General features: G+C 36.2%; 1 protein-coding gene across 2 annotated transcripts in view; it reads right to left on the bottom strand.

Annotated features, from left to right (window-relative positions):
- ARHGEF3 (Rho guanine nucleotide exchange factor 3) overlaps nucleotides 1-25,956 on the bottom strand; it is a 140,490-nt gene that overhangs the window by 102,788 nt on the left and 11,746 nt on the right. For both annotated transcript variants that reach the window (XM_050904704.1, XM_050904705.1), the window contains exon 2: nucleotides 23,660-23,755. In XM_050904704.1, coding sequence (XP_050760661.1) covers nucleotides 23,660-23,755 — 96 coding nt within the window. The remainder of the gene's footprint in view (nucleotides 1-23,659; nucleotides 23,756-25,956) is intronic.

Genomic DNA, 25,956 nt, shown 5'->3' with positions numbered 1-25,956 from the left:
AAAAATGTTCACCCAGAGAAAGCAGACAAGGGATTTCTTAGCAGTTCCTGAAATCCAACCAAACAGCATTTTCAGTTAGCCTACAGAGAAGCTGTTAACACCCTCAAAATGATCATTCAGGTGCCATCACATCATGTAAAGGAAATGCGTGTTTTCTGGAAATCCTTTTTGTTTGGATTCATATCATCTGGCTCTCCTTCTGAAGGTAAACATGAATTCCTGCAAAGCTACGGTTAATTAACAGTCCAGAAGGAAGAGGGCAATGCTATTTAAAACAAGTAACATTTGGGGGCAAGTCAATCCAATACAAGATTTTAAAACTCCTGTACTGCTATTTCCTTATCCCTTCATTTGCAACTTTACCTTTTTCTGAATTATAGCTTGCATTTCAACTGAAAAGGCCAAAAAAGTAGGTTTTTAACAAAAACGCCAAATAGGATCATTATGTCATTAAGCCTACAGCCAATTTAGAAGCTTCTCTGTTGAAAAGTGAAAAACTCCTGCACACCTTTTAAAGAGTGCTGTATGATACTTTTCACACCTTGCTCTCAAGGATATGGCATTAAGCCAGTCAGTCAAGGAAGGAAACCTGCTTTTATTAAATGCAATCAGTTACAGAGGACTGTAACGTTCAGAATACTGTTTCATTGAGAAAGATTATTCTTGCATGAAGAAGTGTTTTACATTGAGTGACAAGAATCACTCCTGTAATTTCTACACAGACAGACCAGAACGTCTTATCTTGAGATTGTAACAGGCCTGTCACCACTGGAGCTAATAAACTAAACTTCTCCAAGTGGATGCAATCATGCCCATGACTTAACTTCAGTGTGCAGTAACCACCCCCCAAAAAAAGTCAAATTATACCACATAATTTCATGTCTACACTAGTTCTGCCCTCTGCCATGCCTAAAGGATTGCAGGCTGTCATGGCAAATTCCATTTAGCTACTTTGTCACATATAGTTCAATAACCTGGACATAAAAATCTCACCAAAAGTTAAATTCCACAGCATACTGGGACATTGCTCAGGACACAAGCAAGTATTTTACTATGACATAACTAAACCATGCACAACAGAACTCCCTCACTTTAAGCATTGTCAGTTAAATAAAGAACAGAGTATTAAGAAGTGAAAAAACTCAGAAATTCATCAACTTATCAATAACAAAACCTTTCACGGGAATGAGTTTCAATATTTATATGAAGTCTGAGGGAAAAGGTTCAACTTTTTCAAACAACCTTTCCTTGTTTCTAGAGCTTTTTATTTAGAAATTTAAAGTACCACGACTTGGGATTTTTTCTTTTTTTTCCTCCTTTGGCTGCTGTTCTAAAGATAAGCACCCAGTGAAACACCCATTTTTTCTTTTCAGGGAATATGAAACCTGGAAGAAAACACTTCCAGTTCATTAGATTACTATGATCAATAAGTACAATAAACACAGCTACGCTTAACAAAATATTTAAGATACTCACAGCTGAAACATCTGTAGACAAGCAAACATTTTTTGTACCCAATACAACCAGTTTTCTTTAATAAGCTGCCAGTATATTTAATTTTTTTGAACTCAGTTGTTATGTGCACCAAAATGAACTACAAGAGGCCCTGAATCAAAGTTTAAAGCAATATGTGATATATACATACAAGTCATCAAGATGCAACTTTTAGATTTACGACGACATTTTCACTTGTAAGATTTTCACTTGCATTAGTAGCTGATTGTACACTGCAGGAACCCAAATAAAACAAATAGTGATGTCATCTCCATTTCATCTTCATTTCCATCTGCACAGTAATTCCTATGAAGTTGCATAAAAAACTGTAAGAGCAACTATCAGCCCCCTGGGCTTAGTAAACTTTTTTCTCCTCATATTTAACAAAGTGATCTTCACAATTTTCTTGTTCAGCTTTAACATACTTTTTTAGATCTTGAAAAGAATTAGCAGTGTCCTTTTACTATCGATTTCTTTAGTTTCCCTTCTTTGATATAACTCATTAGGACTTTTTATTGTGGCCATAAATCCCCTGAGCTCCATAAGCATTTTGTCTTACTCCATGACAGTAAAGCTACCAAATCAAGCCCTAAAATGCTTTCAAGTTTAAAAGTTTATTCATACCATAAACACCGGACTGGTTTCCCCTTTGTTCTGAATGAAAGTGAAATAAATACTAACAAGGCAACTATACGCACAAAGGCCAGTTTACACATACAAGGACAGCTAGATTTAACAACAAACAGTTTCAATAAATATTGCATCCTCTGACATCAGGATAATCTGTTTAATACAAACACTGACAAATTTATTTCTGCAAAAATCAGAAGAGTTTTAGTTTTTGAAGGCAATTTATAAATAGACACTGAAGTCAACAAATACTGACCTCTACCATGTGACTTTTGTGATCTTGATCTTCATTGCACAGTGAGGTCAAAATGCTATCAAGATAGTTTTATCTTCAAGAATTATGTAAAACCATTTACATAACGAATAGTACTGTTAATAAAAGCTAAGTTATCATTTCTAAGCGGAAGATTTTGTACAACATATTTGGCATTGGAAGTTTCTTTACAACGTGAAACATTTGAAGCCAATGCCAAATTTTACACCTAATGTTTCTAACACTCTTCATTGGTCTGAGGGATGATGCTTCAGATACTGAAACCAAACACTCCTTTCATAATATCTGGACTTTTATGTAGTAGAATGACTTCCTATAAAGTAAGCAAAAAACCCCACACTTTCACTATCTCCATCATTTCTGAAGGGATATTTAACCTGAGATGCAAAATCAAAATGTTTTCAGTTGTTAGTTATTATTCACAGCTGGGTTCCTGTGAGAACATTTTCTGCATCAGTGTTGCCATAGTAATTACTACAGAAACCCTTGAATGCAATGGAGTAAAACCTGTTGAAACTATCATTCCATTAAAGCTCCATTCAAAATATCAAGTCAGGACAGAAAATGTTCACTTATCTCTACTTCTGCCAGCAACAAGTTATGTTTTCTAGTCTCTTCAATATAAATACACTAACTACATTACAGTAATTTCAGCCCAAGACCATTTTACAAGAGCACACAGAAAACTTTGATAAAATAATTTTCTTACAAATACAGAATCCTATAATTAAAAAAGAACATTATACCAGTGATGACTCTGAAAGCGTATATTTTTTGTTTTGTCAAAGGTCAAACTACATTCATTTAAAAGTGCATTTATGGGTAGGAGAGATTTGGAGCCATTTTTTTCAGAAATACATATATATATATGTATATATAAAAAATAAAATGTATTTATATGGATGAATATACACCACCCCCTCTTTTTTTTCCTTCCAAATTAATACAATTCCTGCAAAAACAAGAATTAACATGTTAAGTGAGACCAGTGGATCAGACAGGAAATGGGATTTTGCTGTAAAGGAGACCAGTGATGGGTCGATCCTCCAATGGAGGAAATTTTCTCATCTCTTTCAAGGTAAGACTGTCTATCCATGCCTGGAAGCAGAAAGGCCTATATCCTTCTTATTTACCTTATTTATGAGATTTGTTATCAATTACCTGAATTAATACAAGTATTAAGTTGCTTTCCCTCTGTAATCTCTGCCTAAAGTACAATGTCAGAGCAGCAAACACAATAATTAACTATGTTATTTTGTTTGCCTCATGGTGTGCATTCACATTATCTGTTTCAAATGTATTGGTGTATGTTGTTATAGGCAGAAGACAAAGTCAAACAAAAATTTCAGGCCTATGACTCCAGATTACCTGTTTTAAGATGCCTCCCAAAATAAATGCAATGAAAGTGCTTAAAGGTCAAAAAGTAGCCATGCATGAAAGCCACAAGCAGAAAAATCTTGTAAGAAACATCACTTGTACACACCAAAGGAAATTACTGCTAATAAGTATCTAGTGCTTCTTTATATTATTTTTAAGATTTTGTTTTTTGCTGTAGGAAAAAAAAATAAAAAGCCCAAATAATTAATTTTAATATATTATCAATATTGCTAAGATCACACTGCTGTACCTTGCTCTTCCAAAAAACAGGAACAAAAATCCATTTATTTCTGCTATGTGTGTGCCATACATACCAAAAGTTTCCTATCCAAGCATATTTAAAAAAAAAAAGCTAACACAGAACTGACATTACCTACTGAAAAGATTGTTAGAAAGTCCTGTGAAACAAACACAGCTGTATATGAAACTTTAAAGTTTTTCCACAGTTATTTATGAAACCATAAGGACTAGTTTGCTCCAGTAACTCATATCAGAAAAATCTTTAACATAAGTTTGCCAGAGATTATTTGCTTTCAAAGAAATAAACATTTGTGGGCTATCTGCCCTTGCACATATTGACATATGCTCATCACGTAAGCTAGTACAGTACCATTTTTTTTCCAAGAAAATATTCCATGATTTGTAACAACTTTATAATATATGGTAGAAGATTCACTCTGACATGCAGAAACTACTAGTTTTAGACTCATTAGTTATTGGTTTTTGTCACACTGCTGAATGTTAGCAGTTGCACAATTGCACACCGTTTCATCCTGTATTTTCATCAGGTTTTTGTTTTTCTCAAGACATTCACCACTTACGTTTCCTCTGAAACTTTTTTTCATGCTATGCCTTCAAATTAGGGCACGTTTATCTTTGCTCTTACTCTTGCTCATAGCTAATGTATTTGAGTTTCAAAAAGGTATATTAATTAGGTTTAGGAAGTAGACATACATTGCGGTATTTCACTATAAAAACTGAAAAGCTTGCTAACTACAAAAACAAGAGAACAGTCTTTCATCAGTCTGAATACAGAAAGCACCAGAACACAAGGACAATATTCCTACTTACTACAGCAGCTGAAGTAAAAGAGTTGTAAACCACAAGGGAAGAAATCAAACAGATGTCGATTTGATCAATGATGATGCAAAATTATCTACCATTTCCTTTATGGTCATTGATACCAGAACTACTGTTGGTAGCCATCAGAGTGACAGGAACATAAGGTAAATGGTCCTACTTTTGAATATGTGAAATATGTTTCTGAAGCCAAGCTGCGGGATTTTTTCCAATCACTTATAATGTGTCTCTGGATTAATAAGATAGCATCTTGGTTTCGGTACAGCACTTTTCATTTCCAAATGCATCAGAAGTGCTGTTCTATGATTCTATGAAAAACTGATATGAAAAGAGTTCACTTCATCCAATACTCTCCCCATCTCCAAATAAAGTGGGGTCTTTTGCATTAAACACATTCATGGTTTAAGAATGCTGCAAGATTCGTTGACAGCATTATTTGTCTAATAGCCCTATAAGCAGATCTCCCAACCTTGACAACTTCAAACTGAGAAAGAATAGGTATGCAGCAATGTGATAAGTCAATCGCTTGACAGAAGTGGCATAGCAATGAAGAACGTATAGAGCTCAAGCTCAGCCTTGCAAGTCTGATGCTCCAGTATGGGCTCTTTATTAAGTGTAAAGATGAATGATAAGAAGCTGCTTTCTCATTCCTAAGAGAGTAAGGTGGCACTGGAATTAAGTGAAGCAGCAGCCACATCCTATGCACAGCATGAAACCTCATGATCTCAATCAGAATGTAAAGAACAGAGATATAGCACTGAGCATGCATGATAACAGCAGGAGCATCATCTTGTTGCAAGCAGGCATAGCCCCCATGCACTCACTCGAACAGACTCTGCAAGGGGCAGAGCTGATGAAGATTGGTTTCCTGTGGAAGCAGGCCCTGTGTTTCATCCCACACCTCAGCACACTCTGTCTCTCATTACCTCTGTGACACTCTTGCCATGAAAAGGCTGTGGTTAGTTCAGAGCAACACATCTGCTGGTAGGCTCCTGCCAAAAAGAACATAAAATGGCTACACTCTGGCAGCCTTCCTCACAATGGTGGTACTAATTGGGGTCTCACACCTCCACCCATACACAATTATGTTAAAACTTGAGTTTATTGGCTCTGATATTTTTTATATCTTTTTAAAAATGCAACTGGGCAATGGGTTGAAAAGTTACTGGCAAGAGAGACAGCACAGTCATATGCCATTTCCTGAGGAAACTATGCTTTCTTTAAACCACACACATACATCTTTCTGCAAATCTGACTTTTCTAGGTACCTTGAAAAGCAAAGTAAATGGTTTCATAACTTCCAGCTCCCACTCCCACTTATGTCCAACTGAGACAGACAAAAGTTTAGGGGTTTTGTTTGGTTTGTTTTTTAAACTCAAAATGTGACATAACTTTTTTCTTCAAGTAAATCTATGGAAAGGGGAAAAAAGTCTGTTCTTTAAATTATCATAATGAATCAACCACCCTACTCAGGGAAAAAAAAAGTGCAATGATTATCCCCAAAGTTCATAAAATCAGGTGGCTGTTCTCAAGAGAGAAAAATTTAAAATTACTAGCAAGTGAAAAATATTTAATGTTAAACCTAAACCACAAAGAAATATATATTAATACTGTGTCGGGTATGTAAACAAAAAGCTTTAAGGTGATCATTCTAAATTCAACTGCACTGTGAAAAGAAAATACAGAAAAGAAACATTGCAGTATTTTTAAGTTGTCTTTAAATGGAAACCTGATCAAAACAGTTACATCTTTGCTCTAGTAGAACGTAAACAGAGTTCCAGTACACTTGTAATGAATGAGTTCTACTGTGAGCAAAAGCCTCAGCAAACAAAAATTTGCCCTACAGTGCATTCAAGATTTAACTGATTGCTAAAATGATATTGAGGCATTAAATTACCGTAGAAGACATTTATTGTAAGCATGCTCTGATACCATGAGTGTAAATCTTTGCACACCAGATTACAACGTCTAATAGACAATAACACATAATAAAAGTGGGTGTTATGACACCTTTACAACAGCTTCACACAAAAACCTTTCCATTCTTACAGAAATCTCAAAGTGTATGAGTCACTGTGTAAAGAACCTGAAATTCTATATATTTGACTTTCAAATAAGTACAGGTACGTTGAATAACTGAGCTTGTCTTCCTACACAAGTTAGCACCGGCAACAAAGGAAATTAATGCGCTTTGTTAAAACTTCCACTTCATGAAGTTTGTAAAAAGTAAGACAACAGGCATCCATACTGATCCCAAATTTTGCTCTGTAGTACCAAAGTTTTGTTTACCTGAGCAATTTCTAAACTGCTAGATTAGGCTGAGAAAAAGGGTTAGCAGTTTCCTCAGGGGAAACACAGCTGCCTGTTTCACCAGACTACTAACTATCCTCATCCATTCACCTAGCAGATGCAAAATCCTAAATCAACTGGGATCTGACGATGGATGACACAGTTCCTGGGACTACCAATACCTTGGCAAAAGAGATAGTCACAGATTCCTTGCCAGGAAAAAATATTATTTGGATCGCTGATTAAAACAGCTTGAGTTGAAATGGCAAGGAAATAATACTCAAGATCTTTGATGGAACTTAACACAAAACCATTTCCTTTAAATAAGGACACCACAAATTCAGAATCCAAAACAAGTTTTTGCCAGTTCTAGAGTCCTTTGTCAATCTTCCTACCTGTCCTTTGTGACAATTATGTGTTTCTGTAGGTAGAACTCAGTTGCTGAAAGGCTTGAGGCAGGAGCATGGTAGGAGAAAAATACGGTCACGTCCTATCTGTACTGTTTATTAGAAAAACGAACAGAATGAACATTCACGGACAGTGTTCCTCAGGGAGGCAGGGACAGCTGCTTCAGTTGCATGAAGTTGCCACATTAATAGAGAAATATAAGAAACCACTATTCTGTCTATGACCACAAAGTTACTGTATACAGTTTTTGTAAACTACAGTGTACAGAGTAAGGGGACATTCCACAGTTGTCTTGTTGTAAACAGGCTATTCAGGAGCTGTAAAAGAGACCACCTCAGGCTGACAGGAGAAAACTATGCAAAGCACACACACAGACCTGAAGGACAGTGCTGGTCAAAAAAGGAAGAGTTCACGATTCATTTCAAACCTCTGTTGAAATGAAATGCAAAAGAATCAATTAAGTACTCTACTACAGAATACGTGACCAGGCAAACGTTGGCTTGTGCCAGATCAGCTGCAGATTAAATAAGAAACATTAAGGAGGGAAAATTATTTTTAATCACAGAATATAAAGACCATGAAAAGGAGCTATTATTTAACCTCTGGATTAACCATATGATGCCCAACAAATTTTAGACAGCTTTATCTCCTACAAGAATTGATCAGGAAAATGCTATAAAACAGGCATCGCCGTTGATTAACTGGATCGTCATAGAAGTTTCACCGGATCATATTCTGACAGATTGGAAGGCAAGAGTTGGAGGGGTTTATTATCATTCTGTTATTTCAGGAATAATAAACCAGCAAATTAGCAAATAAATGTCAATGTTTAATGATGAACTAATTTAGCCTCCTAAATCCTAATTTTTCTTCCTGCTTTATTCTGCATTTGTACGGAGATTGGTGGACATTTCCCACTATTTTCTGTTTCTTTATGGAATGCCCCCAAGTCAGCTGTCAGTTCAGAAAAAGGTGGGGGACAGGGGATGGGGTGGGGGTGACAGACACACCTTACAAAATTTGATGGATGGGACAGAAGGGGTGCTATATACAAAGGCACAATAAAAGCATATCATCACTTTCCCTGTCTGCGCTTTGATACAAATCACGTATTGATTTGTAGTTGACTTACTGTGACTTCATCCACTGCTTTAGGATAGACAAATAACAGACATGCAAGTGAGGGAAACATGCCTAAGCAGGCCCAGTTACAACTTGCCAGATCTCCTGAGTTCTGCTGCAGTAATAAATATTACAATATAAGATTTCATATATGAAGGTATCTAATAAAATTGCAGCAATAAAATTGTTGTAACAGTATATTAGAGAGACCTCTGTTTTTTTAAATTTGAGTGCAATTTTTCTTTTTTTTTTTTAAATCTATCTGGTCACATACAACTTGCATTTTAATCTGTGGAACAGAAACACATTCTATAGTTTTCAAAATAGAACCATCTCTATCTTACTGTTCTGTATGGAGTGAGGTGGGGGAGACACCAACAAAGAAAAATTGAGAGCTCCTCCTTTGTGGTGTAATTTGCTATGATAAATGAGAGTCTTTGAAACAAAATCTTCTCCACACTCAGAAGTATAGTAGTAATTGAATTCACTTTTTTACATACAGCTTTAGAATCCATTTTTTAAATGAAGACATAACTAACTGGACAGCTAGTAAAATACAGTTAGCTTCTGGCCTTCACCACTGAGTGCAAAACATGACAGAGAAGATGACGATACAGCAGGAAACAGAGTACCTATATTCCTGCCAATAGATCAGGTCAATTTTTCTAAATTTTAATTTATGCTTACAATGATATTGAAGTTCAAAGGCAGGGAAAAAAACATGCGTTCTTAATACTAACAAATGTAAGTGGATATTCCGAAATATTTGCAGGTATTTTTCAATACTTTGCAGTGCTCCTATTTTAGTCATGTATTCTTACTGTATGTTCGTAATGTTTCTGTTCGTAATGACCTTAATATGACCTATTACTATTAGCCCAGGTTTTCTTTTCCACATCAGAAGAAACAAATCTACAGATTTAGCTGGGGAATTTCCTTGTGTAGTTTTAAGGCAATGTAATGACACCTTACTACAGAAAAGCTATCTTTTGTATCCAAGAGATTTGCAGGTAATCAAATGTGTTCAGCTCGAAAGATACATATTGAAATCATCCTCTCTTCCAACACTTATCTACAGAAATTTTCAGGGCCCACAGGAAAATGCAGTTAATTTAATCAATTCACATATCCTCCAGCCTTCCCTCCCTCCTCCCCCAAAGGAAAGACCAAGTTAAAAATCAGCCTTTTGTTTCTGATCTTTTGTTTCCAAATACTACAATGTTTAAATGTTCCCATAGAGACATCATGTTTGTTTTCCTTGAAGACTATCACCAGCTCCCTCTACAGCCAGAGAATTAACTAAAAAAATATAATCACTGGGTGGGTGGGGGGGTTAAGTGTCATCTTATTAGGGTATTAACCAGAAGCTCAACTGTACTACATGGTGAACAAGTGTATAAAATAGTAACAGACTGTTTCTAAGAACAGATACTGGACTCTTAGTGAAAAGGAATCACGAACAAGGACAAGAATCTCTAAAAGAGAAGCTGAGTAAGCATATAGGAAACAGATGGTTGGCAGTGGTGGATCACTGGGATTTTCTTTTTACATTAAAAAAAAAAAAGTCACAGACACACTTCACATAGGGACATGCACGTACACCCACTCAGAGAACCAAGATGTTTCAAAGTGGTTAGCAGAAATTCACACTATCCTACATTTTATATGTATTTTATTGCAATTTACTTTGAGGGCTTTTTTGTTTGTTTAATTTTTGTTTTGTGAGTTTAAGTTAAGAGTTCTTGCTTTTTCTAAATCAGCCTACAAGTAAAACATACTCTACCTACAATGAAATGCAACAAAACCTGGTATGCTCCACTAAACATGAGTGCCTTTATTGAACAGTGAAAGGTACCGGCCGAGGGAGGAATGTAAACCCATGTTAACTGAGTAGAGAAGATTTTATTAGAGCTCATCAGCCAAATATTGCTTTAAAAGTATTAAACTGATTCCTAGGTACAGATAAAACACACAACAAAAACCCACCAGAAGACTGAAGAGATTGGGGCAACTAGATTTAAATCAAATATCAACTTTTGCCTTTGTGGACAACTTTTTCCACCCCAGTTAAAGAAGCAACAGAAAATCTCCAGGATCAAAAAGGCGATAGTACTAATATAACTATAATGAAGCCTGTAGGATACATAATTGCTACAAAGGCCTGGAAAATTTTAATTATCACAGAAATGGTGTGTTTTGAGACACATTGGCAGACTTAACCGCAGTAAGTGGTAAGCAGCTGCCCGCAATGAGTAAGGGTCCCTGGAGGGCTAATTGTTCCTGAAGTATTGATAGCAGTTAATGGAGATGGGGCTGATTCGCAGTAGAGGCGTACTCTGGAAAGAACAGTCAAATTCACATGTATTTGATGAAATCTTCCATAAGTACTACCAGTAGCATCCATTTAATATCATATCCTGCAGCCTCTCTAAACAGAAACAGGAAAACCTTGCCCTATTCCTCTCTTAGCTTGCTCAAAAGACTTACTTGCTCAGCTGTCATAATACTATACAAAGTATTTAAAGATCAAACCCATCTGAAGGAGATCTTTAAATAATAGCGTTTTTCCTACAAAATGCATAGTATGTGCATCAAATATGGTGATGTGCTAAAGCAGCTCTAATGCTGGGGTTTGGGGGATGACTTTTCAGGATATTGATAACGAGTAACCCACCAACTCAGTTAAAAGCTCTTCTACTACAACGTGTAAGATTTTCTGTATATATTAAATGCTTATTGTTTATGATTCAAGTATCACATCATTTTACATTTAATTTAGCCAGAGTTAAACATCTGTGGTAGAGAAAGGGAAATTAAGAGAATTAAGACAACCTAAAACATTACAACTCTCTTATCACTGTTAATTTGCTATCGCCACAAGTTATTTTTACCATTATTGGAATAGACTGTGAAGGAGGGAAGGAAATATTTTCCTTTACTTTGCTTGTTAACATGCTTCATATTTTGCAAATAGAAATTTTTACTATTTCTGCATTTTTTGTGTTTTTTCATAAAGTAATAGAGAAGGAAAAGAAAATGCAGCAAGATGCAGTATATCTGAACGAGAAGATGAGGCTCTACAGCATGAAAAAAATAACTAAGACAGATGACAAATTTCATCCTTGTTCTAAACTATGCAAATTCATTTATTCTATGTTTGCAAGATTGCACTGACGGAGTTCTCATCGGCTATAATCATAACTTCAACTTGCAAATGACCAAAACATGAGTTAGGGATGCTGAGGCCTCCTTCCACAGTGTATTAGTTATTTACATTGGTGATCCAAGCCTAATCACCGTGCCTGTGTTATTTATCACCCTGTCAGCACGCACTTCTCTCATTGACGGGGGGGGGGTGGCGGGGGGGGATCTTAACATGCCAAAATGAGAAAGCCTGGTTCTTTAGATAAAGCTATACAGATTCAGCTTCTCAGTTCCAGTTATTCCTGATCCAGCCAACAGAGTGACTGCTACAGAAAGTTCAAAGTGACATTCATTTTTATTAAATATCTTTTCTAGATTTCACTAATATGCCCCACCAGGAAGAAAGGAAGAAGAGACTTTTAATGACAGGTGGACTGCTAGATTTTTATACTCCTTTCCTACATCAAAGTAACTAAAAATTATAGGTTTTAAACATTATTCAGATCTTTAAAAACTAAATATGTTTCACTCTCTCTGTACACTCTGTGAACATTCCATTTACTTGCACATTTGAGTATAAAAGCCATGTCACTAGCCTGTTCACTAATTGTCACGGTTTAACCCCAGCCAGCAACCAAGCACCATGCAGCCACTTGCTCACTCCTCCACCCTCCCAGGGGGATGGGGAGGAAGGAAAAAAAAAAAAAAAAAAAAAAAAGGTAAAATTTGTGGGTTGAGATAAGAACAGTTTAATAACTAAAGTAAAATAAAATATAATACTACCCATAATAATAATAAAATATAATAATAGTAACAAAAAGGAATAGAACAAAATAAGGGGGGGGGGGGGGAGGTGGAATAAAACCCCAAGGAAAAAAAACTAATGATGAACCATGCAATTGCTCACCACCCGCTGACAGATGCCCGAGAAGCGATCCGCCCCTCCCAGCCAACTCCCCCGTTCATATACTGAGCATGACGTTCCATGGTATGGAATATCCCTTTGGCTAGTTCGGATCAGCTGTCCTGAACATGATCCCTCCCAGCTTCTTGCACACCTGCTTGCTGGCAGAGCATGGGAAACTGAAAAATCCTTGGCTTAGGATAAGCGCTACTTAGCAACAACTAAAACATCAGGGTGTTATCAACAGTATTCTCACACTAAATCCAAAACACAGCACTGTACCAGCTACTAAGAAGAAAAATAACTCTATCCCAGCTGAAACCAGGACACTAATACACATTTATAAAAAAAAAATACCATTGAGGGCAGCCTAAGGATGGTGTTTCCTTTTACTTGGATAAAGACTTCTTGACATTGAATTGGAACCAATTAGGTATTTCAGAAATATTTGTTCTAACTCCCTAGGCTAACAGCTATAATAAAAAAAGAGACATGTAACAGTGAAAAAGCAGGTAGAAGAAAACAGAGTCATAATCAAGCATGTAGCAAATGTCTCAAGAGATGTAATACAATAGAAATTATTTGAAGTATGACCTAGAGACAATATAATCACATGTACAAAATGCAGATGATAGCTTTATCCAGGAATCTAGGGAGTGACCGTCTTTCACCAAAAAAGAAGAAATAAAGCTCTGCAAAAAAAATCCACTAAATATTACCTACAAACAGCAGCCTTAGCCCAGTAAGATGGCTGTTGAAACAAGCAATCAATAACTCTCACCTCTGCTTATATCTTGTTATGCAGTCCCAGAATAAAGCAAAGGGTGGGGTGGGAAGGGGGAAGGAGAACAACCAGAAACCAGAGGGACACCAGTGAGTTCAACGCCGGGAGCACCTTGTTCTTCTGCCAGGCTGAGAAAACAGCCTTTCTCAATTTCAGATCAAGCCTGCCATCTTGTGGGATTCAGATTCAGGCCAGCACGCAAGCTGAACGCTTTTCTTTCTTTCTTAAGGCAGCAATCAAGATTTTTCTGATCCCATCCAGGATGAGGAAATGCAATCCATACCAAGTTTTGTAAGACATGATGATTAAACATATGTTTAAACTTGTATTTGCCTCTGGGGCGTATTTTCTTCAGTTTCAAAGCCCATTTCATGTGTGCGTGAGACTTAAGTCAGCAGTTGGCGACTGCTCTTACTTTAACCATTTCAGCACATTCTCATCTCTCACTGTTTCTGGGTGTGCTACAGAAGCTGATATGAGTCATCCTCTCCATGTTCTATGTCGCTGTCCTGGATCTTCATCCACTCCCTTTAAGGGACTGGCTCTCAGGCTGCAAGTCCCAATGCAAATGATTCCTTCATAACAGTTTTCAATTCTACTATTCCTTTTATGGGCAGAAAAGTACATTAAATAAACTAGGGAAGTTAGGTAAGATAGAAGTGATTTTGTTTTTAAATCTATTTTGTAAATATTTATCTGCTTTGTTAAAATAGTCTGTCATAATTGTTAGGTTATGCTAACTATCCTGAACATTCTTCAGCTTTCCAAGAAAAGTATTTCCTGTCTTTGCAATAAGACATTACTAGCAAACAACTAATTCAAGTCCTCTTGCAAATAAGATAAAATTAATCTAGCTATCTAAAGTGTTAATCTGCACTTTATGGAACTTCTTTTTTGCAAACACTGTAACCTTGTATTCTCCAAACATGTATGTGTCTTTTGTAATCACAAACATCTGCAGTTAAACTGCACTTGACTAGAGCCATTTTAATTCAGTTCTTCAGGATGACTCATTTCTACTGATTGAACAAGGATATAGGAGAAACAGGGAAAGCTGTTAAACTTGTTTCTCTTCTCACTCTAATTCCAGACACATAATTCTTCCTTCATCAGTTAGCAGCTGGCAAAAGCTGCAACAGAATTATGATGATTCATGTCACGAAACCTTACTTCCCACAGAAGTTAGGAGTCAGCTTGAGTACCTGTCTCTCTTTGAGCTACAGTATGCAGCAATTTAGCTACCCTACTCTGATCCTCATTAAGGAAGAAGGGTTGTGTGATTAAAACCACATGCATTAAGGTAAGTATCTACCATGTGGTACCTACATACTACCTCATCATGAAAATGCCGATTTTCAGCCACTCACCACTGCTTTCCTGTCTTACTTTTACTCACATTGCAGTCATGGGCATGTCAATTCAAGCATCTTTCTCATCTCAGTTGACCCTGTTACTTCTATTTGGTTTTTAAATAGCAGATGAATTTTTAAAAAAAGAAGCTTCAAATACAGTTTGCACAGTACCCCAAGAATAACTACTTTTGCTATACCAAAGAGTTTCCAAATGTTAAAGCTCAGATAAAACAATAATCAACAGACATTAACATAACCCATATGTTCAGGGAGTGATCTGATATCTAGCCACTGGGCAGAACTTCACTGCAGAACCATTTTTACTTATTAAATAAAATCACATTAAAAGCTAGCTGTGTAATTGTAAGCCTGGTGGGTCCTAAATAAGTGAATGACTAAAAATAGGTTTAGCTCAGCAACAGCTGTTAAGAACCTAGAATCACAAAAGTGAGAAAGCACTTCACAACTGACATCAGAGCTCAGCCACAATAAGCCCAACCACTATGGATTGAACGGACTGTATTGCAATAGAAAAGCGACATATGTACAGGCACATAATATGTTTTCTGTAAAGTATGAGAGTGCAACTAACAAACATTTAGGGCAGCCTGAGGCTTTCCCTCCTCCATCCACCTTCCTTTCCCCACCTTCCACCCTGCACACTTGCTTGTTTTCAATGCTAACCTGCATTTCTTGACTTTTTGCTGCCCAGTATTTTTCTTTTCCCCTTGCTTTCCCGTTTCTTTTCTTTCCATCATCTGTGACATAAAACAAGGCCAGCCTCCTAAAGAAAATGCATGTTTAGAAGCAGGCTAACAAGATTAGTTAGTGCCTTCCGCACTCTAGTAGTTTTTTCAGTGGACAAGCTTTTAAGTTTTGCTCTTGTAATAATTTACTCACAGGTTAATTTTACAGTGAATTAGTCCCAGTAAAGTCAACAGAACTGTACAGTGTTCATAATATTGAACAAACTGGGTATCTTGACTATATCAATTTTAACTTTTTTTGTGACATATCGTACACAATACTTAAGAACTGACAACAGGGGTTTGATTCTAAGAAAAATGTCTTGAAAGTAGGCCTATATCATTCTTGGGCTGACTCTACAAATTCTTATAGCTTCATATTGCTCCACTGAAGTCAATACTCTCACTACATGAGCCCACTTCCTTCCTTTGATCAGACAGCTACGTACTGCATGTATTATTTTTGAAGTCAGAAATCTTTTTCCAATCATTTAAAATAGTAACATTGACCTGTGAAGCTCTTACAAACCCTAGAAAACAAGCATACCGGATACTGCATCCGGTTATGAAACTGCACCAAAAATAAAGATCAAAAAGAAATTTTTATTCATAAAGCTGATGTTTTTAAATAATAATTATCTAAAGAAGGTAAGTATGCAATTTGGTCAATTTATTTGAGATTACTTTTCCTTGTATGTTTATAGCTCTATTTTACTGTTTTAGGATGAAAAAAACCACTAGTTTTGACAAAGAAGTCCTAGTGGTCAAACCCTGTGACTCCCCACTTCCTTGGTCACTGTGTCCTACCCCATACTTACTGCAGTTTTTCACCCTCTGAGTTGTACCAAACAACTATTTGTAGGGCTGTGCTACATATAAAATTACTGAAACAAAAATTAATCTTCTTTTGGGAAAGCTATTTTTAACCAAAATTATTTTCATCTAATACACAGAATGGATCAATACAGTATTGGCACAATAGAGGTGGTGGCAGGTAATGGTGAGAACGGGAACAGGCAACAGAGGCTAAAGTGGTTTAAATTAGCTTCACTGCAAAAGCCAGATTATTATGAAGCCTTACTCCCAAATGTATTCCTGATTTAAAAAAAAAAAAAAAAAATCTGGTGAGTTTCAATTCTTTATTTCCTGTGTCTATTTACAATGTTCTATTTCACATTTCTAAGGCTGTGATATTAAAAAAAAAAAAAAAGACAACAACAGTAAAAGTAACAACTTTGCCCCTAATTATATTCCACAGTATACCACATCCCTTGCCTAAGGAAAGGAACAGTCAAGCGCCAAACAATGTGTGAGGCTTCAGTGAAGACTTTAAACCACAAACTCCGTATAGAGCCCAAAACCAAGAAGAGTTCTACTGTCTTCATCAGTCACGATACTAAGAAAAAAAAAATATTTTTTTTGCTGTCAAAAAGTTGCATTTATTTTAACTTACACAAGCTTTTCTGGGTAACTATCACTAAGTTAGCAAATCATTACTAATTACTCGGATCAAAAATGCAAAATAAAAAAAAGCATAAGGAACTGGGATCCATGAAAGTAATTTTAATAAGGTTTGGATTGTCAAGGTGGAGAATCAAAATTTTGGTTAAAATTACTAATTTGCTTCTTATTGATGGGTGTTTTTCCCACATCTTCTGACAGGCCTTGGTGACTGAAAAAACTTTCAAAATCTCATTCTAATGATCAAATACAGCAAGTGCCATGTTTTCATATATAGAAGCCACATTCTGGATAGCTACACCACTTTAAAAAACTACTGGAAGAAAAAAGAGAAAGGTAAATCCTTGGTGTAGGCTTGGGTAACCTACTCAAAATCAGGGAGAGAAGACCATTGTTGGGGTTTTTCTTCCTTTTTAAATAGAAAACTCAGAAGAAGTTAATAACAACTTGGACCATTTAAAAAGGAAGTGGAAAACACCCAAAGTACATCTCTCTTGGGAACACAGAATGGTACACAACCTTTTATTCCTTAATATTTGTTTCTGGCACATATTTATGGTTTTCTTATCAGAGGTAACAGCACATACCTGACTAAAGGAATGAATATTTGATTACATAGATAATATATGCTTGGGAACAAACCATAAACTCGCTGCTGCATTCAACAATCCTCCATTAAGTTTTAAGAATTGCAGAAGTCAGATGTGCAAGAGCAAGGAGGTAGTCCATATATCCCTGAATCTCTGGGTTTCCATATTGTACTACTTTCTTTCCTGCCTCGAAATCTCAACCACATTGAATTTACAGGATAAGCTTCTAGAATCCCAAGGACAGCCCCATGAAAGATGGTCATTTTTACCTCTCTATGACCCTTTTCTAGAATATCCCTTTAAATAGGAGCACTGCAATGTGTTGCAATGGTATCTAGCCCTCATATAGACCATGCTGAGCTGGAAGGACTGTTATGTCGATAATGAGCAAGAGAAGTAGGCTCTTCCAACTTTGTGAGAAAACATTGAGGCATCTTCCTGCAGAAATTGTGTTTTAGGCATGAGGACACAGCCACATGTAGGGCAGACGGCTGATCCAATCTCATCAGAAGGGCTGCACAGCCACAACTGCATGACAAGAAGCAGTGCCATGCATCACACCAGCCAATGTTAGGAGTAAGATCCTAACATCTCTCTGCACCCTAGATATATTCACACTAAGATATGACAGTAAGCTTTTCTCTTTCATTGTATGCAATTATGGAGCTGGTTTTGCAATTAATTTTTGTGGTACCCAAGTTCAGTATCTAAGTTTGTCTTCCTTCTTGCTATACAGACTGGAGTTTCAATAGCTCTCCTTCCCCAAAAAGTCACCAAAATAATAGTTACAAATTGTCAATTTCTCTACAGTAAATTTATCAGAAAGCAAGTTATTCTTCTATTAAAGTTTAGTGCAGAAACATGACTGTAATTACAGCCCCCAATGAAACACATAACTTAAAAAATGACAGAGATTCCAAACTAAAGTTTTCACATAAGATACTTCACATTGTTATTTGCACGCCACTGCGCTCTCAGCCAAGATTAGCACCAGTACCCACATGCCTTTATAGATTACAAAAATACTTCCATCTCAGATTGAAAAGGAAAGCTGAAACAAAAACAACCTAGCTGTTACAGCGGAAGACAAAGAACAAACAAAAACTATTTAAAGATGTTGCTGTCCCCAAACTCAGTTTAAGTCAAGTCATAAATACAAAGACAGTCATAACGCACTGGAGTCCACATATAACAATGCTTGTTTGGCTAGTTTTAAAATTTATAGATTTATTTCTTCAGAGCCTCATGACAGAGGCATTTTTCAGAGAGATTTGCTCTAAACATGATGGTGACTGTCATAGAAATAGGAGAGCATTGCATACTCAGTAAGCAACATGACAGAGTATTTGGAGGCAGAAATGAAAAACCAAGGCACCACAAAGTCGGTCACAGAAGAGATCCAGAACTCCAGATTTCAATTATTAGTTTTAAAAAGCTGAAATACTTCCTGACTTAATCCTATGTAAAAAGATAAAGAAATGACTAGCAAGATTTCATCCAGCCTAGAGGAAGCACGTTATAAACCCACACACAATAACAAGAACTGGAAAATTTCCAATTCCCCTGCACATTTGTTTTGAAAAACAATGTGCCAGCCAGCTACTTTCCTAGTAAGCATAGACGAATTGACACGGTTCCCACTTGCTCCCGTATCTTTAGTTCCTTTCTTGCAATTTTCAACATTAAGAAACTGAGAATCTGCCAAATTGGTAGCTTCTAGAATTTCAAGGCTCTCAAGCCTTTTTGTGTTCAAGCGCTGTTCCATACTAGCTCAGATACTGAATCATCATAACATCAATTAAAGCTAAATTTCTCAGTATTCCTGCTTATCAAGAACAGCTTAATTTGGTTCACACATGAACTCTGCTGGGGTGCCCTCTAGTTATCAGACATTTACAGCAGGCACGCTAGTACTACTACTAGCATTTTTTTGCTGCTGTAATCTTGATTATGTATGTTGAGGGGGAAAAAGCAATAGAAGCAAGTGAAGCATTGCAAGTTTGAGAATTCAATTAACTTTATCTTGTAGAGGTACCCAACTACACAGATACAAAACATTGATGAAATGGAATGGCAGAATTTGTAAATGGCTCTACAATGTAACTAGGAACAGAGCAGATAGTTCTGAAATTCAAACTTCCAATAGTTACTAAATTTCTTGTATTTTTCGTTGGTTTTTTTCAGAAGCTTCTTCATATCTTATCAGTTATATTCTTTTCTGGTATTAGCTCCGGAGAAAGAAAGTAGATACGGTTTCAGATGTCCTCTTCACAGTCAGTAAAGTAGTTAAACCATAGAATTTGCAATACTCATTAGCATTTTGGGGAGCCTGAAATTAAAGAGTTCTTCCCTTTTGCACTCCTTTGCATGAACTTTAAAATTCTAGCTAGTTGGTACCGTAAGTACACTTTGTCTTCTATAAAGTTACACTATCATCTTCTATAAAAGAGGAGAAAGTAATTTAGTGAACTATTATTTATTTCCATTTTATAATTTATCCTCTAATCTATCCCCAATATAAAAATATATCATGCCAAAAGTATTTAGGGCAGCTTTATTTAGAACAGGATACCATGCAGTAAGCAATTTATGAGAATAAAATACTCACTGGCAGTCATTAAAACATCATTTATGATTTATAAACAAAGTATAAATACATAAGAGATCCCAACTTTAAGGAATGGGACAAGACAAAACAATTTACACTTATCACCCAAACAAACGCACCGTGCTTTTACTGAGCAAAGTACACAACATCATCATACAATGCATGCAAGTTTAGTTACAGCACTTGAGAAAACTTCACAATATACTAAGGTTATGTGGATAATTCCACCACAAGTTTTTTGTATAATATTAATGTCCTTGATATTAAGTGTATCTACCCGTTGTTCACATTTTAGTAATAATTTATTCAAGGAAAAAATTAAGAACTTTGTCTTCTGGCTGTGAGTAAAAATCACCACCAGTCAATTATTTACCCTTCCCTCTGTTTCTAGGGGGCCTGAATATAAGGCCTTACGTAACATCAAAGCCTTTTACATACATCATAAGTGATGTCTAAATGCTAGATAAGGTCTTGCTCGGGGCTTTTGCTCTGTGGAAACTTTTGACTTCATTGAATAATTTGCCCTGTTACTGCATACTTTTAATAGTATACATTCCTAATCTTGCTATGACTAACACCAGTCCTTACTGATAGTCACATTTTCATGACAATAAAACAGCCAAGAACCCAGCAGAACGTAAGTATGTTTCAAGAACCAGACAATGAAAAAACAGTAATAAATGCATGATACAGTAATGCAGTGCAACATTGCACTTTATTAGGCTGAGAAAAATAATGTTTATTCAGCTCTAGTACTCACAAAACCCCATAATACCAAGCAAAAAAAAAAAAAAAAAAAAGAAAAAATTTTAGAGAACTTCAAATATATTCCACGTAGATCTAAATGAAATTTTCACCATTGTATTTACTGCACCCACTGAGTAATAGCTGAGTCACAGATGGTAAAGAACTCAAGTCGGCCACATCTTGCATTCATTATACCAGACATGCATCAGACTGCTATTCAGCTTCTCAAATCAAAAACCCAACTAAAATTCCACAGATTGCAAACATGATGCCCTTTTTAACAAACAAGACTTTGGTTTACAAAATAAGAAGCTAGCAAAAGTAAAAGTGATATTGTTGGTTGATATACAGGTTGAAACACATTTAAGAAGATACGAAGCACACCTAAAGTTGGGTTAAATATTTTTAGCTCCTTGTAATTCAGCACAGGCCCCACAATTTACACTAAGAGACAACCTGGCTCTTTATACCACTTCTATAACCTAATACATGGTACTTAAATATAAAAGGATATCACAAAACCTATGACAGCATATATTATTCTCTGCCCGCAGAAGAGTTAAATCTCAGTACATTCTTAACCACTGAATTGCTCATCGATTTATCTTTCAGTAATAAACACTTCAGTGTCAAGACAAGCGAGTCCAAGTTTCTACTGCCCCTGATTAGCACTCTCACAAGCTGTCACATACTTACTTATAGCCAAAGTCTACAAGGTGAGATTCTAATTTAAAATTTTCATTTCACATTTATCTTACTGATTGAAAATATTTATCAAGCATACATCCACATATACAGTGGTGACTATACAATCAGTTAGTGTACATACTCCAGGGGTTATAGAAATCTTTATTTCCAAGTGCCATGTAATTGTATTAAACTAATCTTACAATGTGAAACAATTCTCTACATCTCAGTGACACACTGAATAACTTGGCCTAGCACAGACAGAGATAAAGGGAGGGACTTTGAGAGCACGTCTGCTCCTGCAGATGAGCATTCGGAATTGTGGATACTTATTTAACCTCAAGTCCCAAGGTAATTTTACAATGTCTGAAAATAGGAATCTGTTTTATCTCCTAATTAGAACTCCTAAACATCCTAGGATATTAAATAAAAAGATGTATTTAATTCCTGAAGAGAACAATCTCTGCTCTAACCTCTGACTAATTTAATGAAGAATTGCAGGAAGGCAATGATTAAAAATATTAGCAAGTATGACTGCATGTATGTCAAACACATTGCAGATTAGTGTACAAAAAAATATAAACAAGAAGTGGGGGGGGCAGGGCACGACAGACATGACCAAAGGCAAATCAAAGACTAGTAGACAAGTAAATTCTGCTGTTTTCCACCACTTTCCCTAAGGTCAGTTACACATCTGTAACAAATCATACCATTTATTCATGATATTCTAATACTCGATAACAAAAGTTGTACTCTCCCACTATTTTAGTCAACATTACCAAGAATTGCCATGAAGCATTACAAAGAAATGCCATGCAGAAAATGAAATTATATTGCTCAATACCACAAGCAGGATAAAAAACAATAAAAGATATCAAACAAAGAAACAGTATGTGACAATTCCTCACCCCTCATCAGATTTGGGAGTCAGGAGGGAAGCTCACAAGTCTTCCTCATCCAGCCCCTTCATGTAAAGATTTTGTTTCTAGCTTTGAGGATGTTCCAGAAGTAGTAGTAGAATAGTGAGAGACATTTAAAAGGAAACTGTTTTCCAGGTACTATGATGTTGTTAATTTAATCCTACATAAAAACAAAACCAAAAAAAGATTCTACTTGATTTCCTGACAAGCATCCAGCAGGAAATAAAACATTAATTTGCTAATATTTCTTTAATTCTTTAGCTTTTGAAGAGTATTTCTCAGACTACAAAAACAACTTAAGTTAGCTTTTTGTCCATATAGGTGCCATGCTTCCTGTCATGAGTTTATTTGGTTGTTTTCTACATGGTAAATAAACAATGTACAAAACCCTAGCTAAACCCTACTGAACAGCAGCAAGTAAAAATCAGCAGGCTCTCAATAAAAGGCTCTCATTAACACAGCTGAAATAGCCTCAATGTCTTCTCAACATCCTGTTCCCTTCATGAAAACACCAAAAAAGGTGCTAAAAATTGCATGGTCAGTGCAAAAAAATGTCCTAAAGTGTAAGCATTTGTCCACTTCTACCATTGAACAGCATAATATTTTTTTATCAGTATTTTTTTTTTTTTTAATAAAATGTAGAAACTACTGACTTTGTAATGTCTCCAAGGGCACAAATCTCAGGCGACCACAAGCCTGCACAGTACTGAAAGGTACTAGTAATAGCATCACAGAAGCATAGCAACAGCATTGGGAGATTAAGACATTTGCCATATGTGAAAGATTCCATGAGTACAACTGGTGCACTGTTGAAGTGAACAGGAGTTTTTCCATTGCCCATCCCCCATGACACCCTGTCCCATGGTCATCTGCTAAAAACTCAAAACCAAAATAAAAAATTATTTCTCTTTTTCCATCTCTGTTAAATAACACAAAATTAATGCAAACATTTGTAACAAATAATTCTTTTACTTAATTTTAAAACTACATCTCCCAATATTGCTGTCTACTAACCTCTTAGAAAATTAGAAGTAAAGCTTACCAAACTTTTTCTTCTTCCATTCCTCCTCTGGCACATTGGTTTATTACAGCAGGGCTACTCATGGTAAGTGTCGAGCTTTCAGAATTCATTTTTTTTCTACAAAGGAAAAACATCAAAAAACATGAAAAATGCAATATAAGTGAAGAATGTGTTTACTAATTCACCAGAAAACCAAAACTTTAAGACAAGAACTTTTAAGACCAAATACAGTATGTTTTGCTCACTTAAGTAAATGTCCTAAATCAATGGGATTAATTGGATGAATACATTGAGAAGGATTTGGCAGTTTTGTGGACTTGCTAGTTATGCCAAACTCAACACTGATTGTCTTTTGTTTACTTTTCTGAATACATGCCAAAAGAGTTGATGTCAGCAAGCCTGTATCCAGGGCTATGCATAGTGTCAGTTATGTTAATTCAGAGCAGCAGTCACAGCTAGTGTTGCCATGGAATGATCCACACAACTTTAGGGAGAAAAATACAATTTCTGATATGTAAAGATTTACAGAAGCATTTAGCATATTTTAATCACTTAAGATCCGTATTTTAATAACTTAAGATCATACTTTGCTGATTTGCAGAAAATAATTCATTCATGGCTGAAGTCACTTTCAGAAACAGCACAGATATATTCAAATGCTGGCAATAGCAATTCCCAAGTTACAGTGCTTCCAAAAGGTCTATATGGCCAATGGTGCTTCAAGTAAACAACTTGCATGATAAGAACAAATGAAGTATCTAGATAAAGCAAGTTAATTTCACCATGAAACACTATAATTTTTTGGTAAGAGGATCCACATGTTAACATGGAACTTCTTACACCTATAGCTTCTCCCCGCCCCCCCCCCCCCCCCGCGCCTTCTTTCTTTTGGGGGCAGGGGGGATATTTTTAGCCATCAAAGTCATCTTATTTGACTTCATTTGACACCTGGTTTCTATTATGATCAGCACAAAGACCTAATCAATTAATGGAGAACAGGTTCAACTGTATACTAATTAATACCTACTAGAAAATAGGCTGTGCTTGTCAAGATAATAATCCCTTGCTTTTTGCAAGAAGGTATAAAGAACCATTAAAAAGCTGGTTTAACCTGTGTGAAACCTGGGTCAAAATCTGACTTGACAGTCACAGAAAGCATGAAAAGTTGAGCACAATGCATGTGTCTCATCAGTGACACAGGCAGATTAGGCCAATCTTCACAAAACAAGTACTTTGAAGAGAATACCAACCTTTGTTTCAAAATTCTGCCCATGCAGGAGCAGATAAACAGCCCTAGCAAGCATGTTTATCAGACAGAAGTCCGAAAATCAGCAACCAAAATTTGGTCCTGACTGGAATTAATGTCTTCATTTTGCCTGCCCTTTGCTGTGAACAGAGCATGCAGCACTGCCATTCCAGAGGAAACAGAAAGGCTTTACAAGAACAGGTCCTTCATTTTGCATTTTTTTACATCCCTCATAATAGAAAGGGATAAAAATTCTGCACAGCCTGTTTCTGAGCAAATTTGTTTCTTGAAATCTTGTTTTAAAGATCCAGAAAACTATTCTGAAAGGGAGAACAACAAAAGCCTCACCTCTGTGAGGGCAGGAACAGAGACTGTTAGCCATCTCACCTCTTTTTGGATCAGTGCCTGACCTCAAATTTACTCCTGATTCTGAAGCTGGATCACTTTGGAAAAAATAAAAAAAAAAAAAACCCAAAACCCAAACAAACAAACCAACCCAACCAAAAAAAAACCTCCACCTAAAAACCTAGTAATTCTAGAAGTGGCTCAGCAGCAGGTCTTGAAAGTTAAATTATTACTTGCCTCTCTAGTCTATAATAGTGCAGGAAGAGGGGAGAGCTGTTGCTTCAAAATATGTTTAAGAACAATGCAAGAGTCCATACTTAAACATCTTCTGCAAAGTTCCCCTCTTTCAGGAAGCAATTTCCTGACAGGGCAAATTAAAACTTTTCTTTTGGTAATGAATTTCTACTCTACATTGGGAAAGCCCAGATGCTTCAATGATCACGCAAGTTATGCCAACGAGAGTTTTACCTTCTCGTACAGTCACTCGTACTAGTAAGATCAAAGGTTCAAGGGAAGGTTAAAAGCAGTCCATTAATTCTCAAAGTTGGAAGCTGAAAGATTCAAATTACAAAACCACAAGGCTGCCATTCCAGAAAAAAAAAACCAAAACCAACTTGTACTGTTCACTTGTGAACTAGTACTACAGCAGTACAAGTGTTCAACGTATGGCTAAAAAAAAGTTTTCGGCACTCCCCTCCCCACCCTTGGAAACTTCTAAGCCAGCACT

The sequence above is a fragment of the Gymnogyps californianus genome, chromosome 13, assembly GCF_018139145.2.
Source record: "Gymnogyps californianus isolate 813 chromosome 13, ASM1813914v2, whole genome shotgun sequence".
Classification (NCBI taxonomy): domain Eukaryota; kingdom Metazoa; phylum Chordata; class Aves; order Accipitriformes; family Cathartidae; genus Gymnogyps; species Gymnogyps californianus.
Note: the sequence above shows the minus strand (reverse complement) of the source record. Positions and strands in the feature narration are given on the sequence as shown.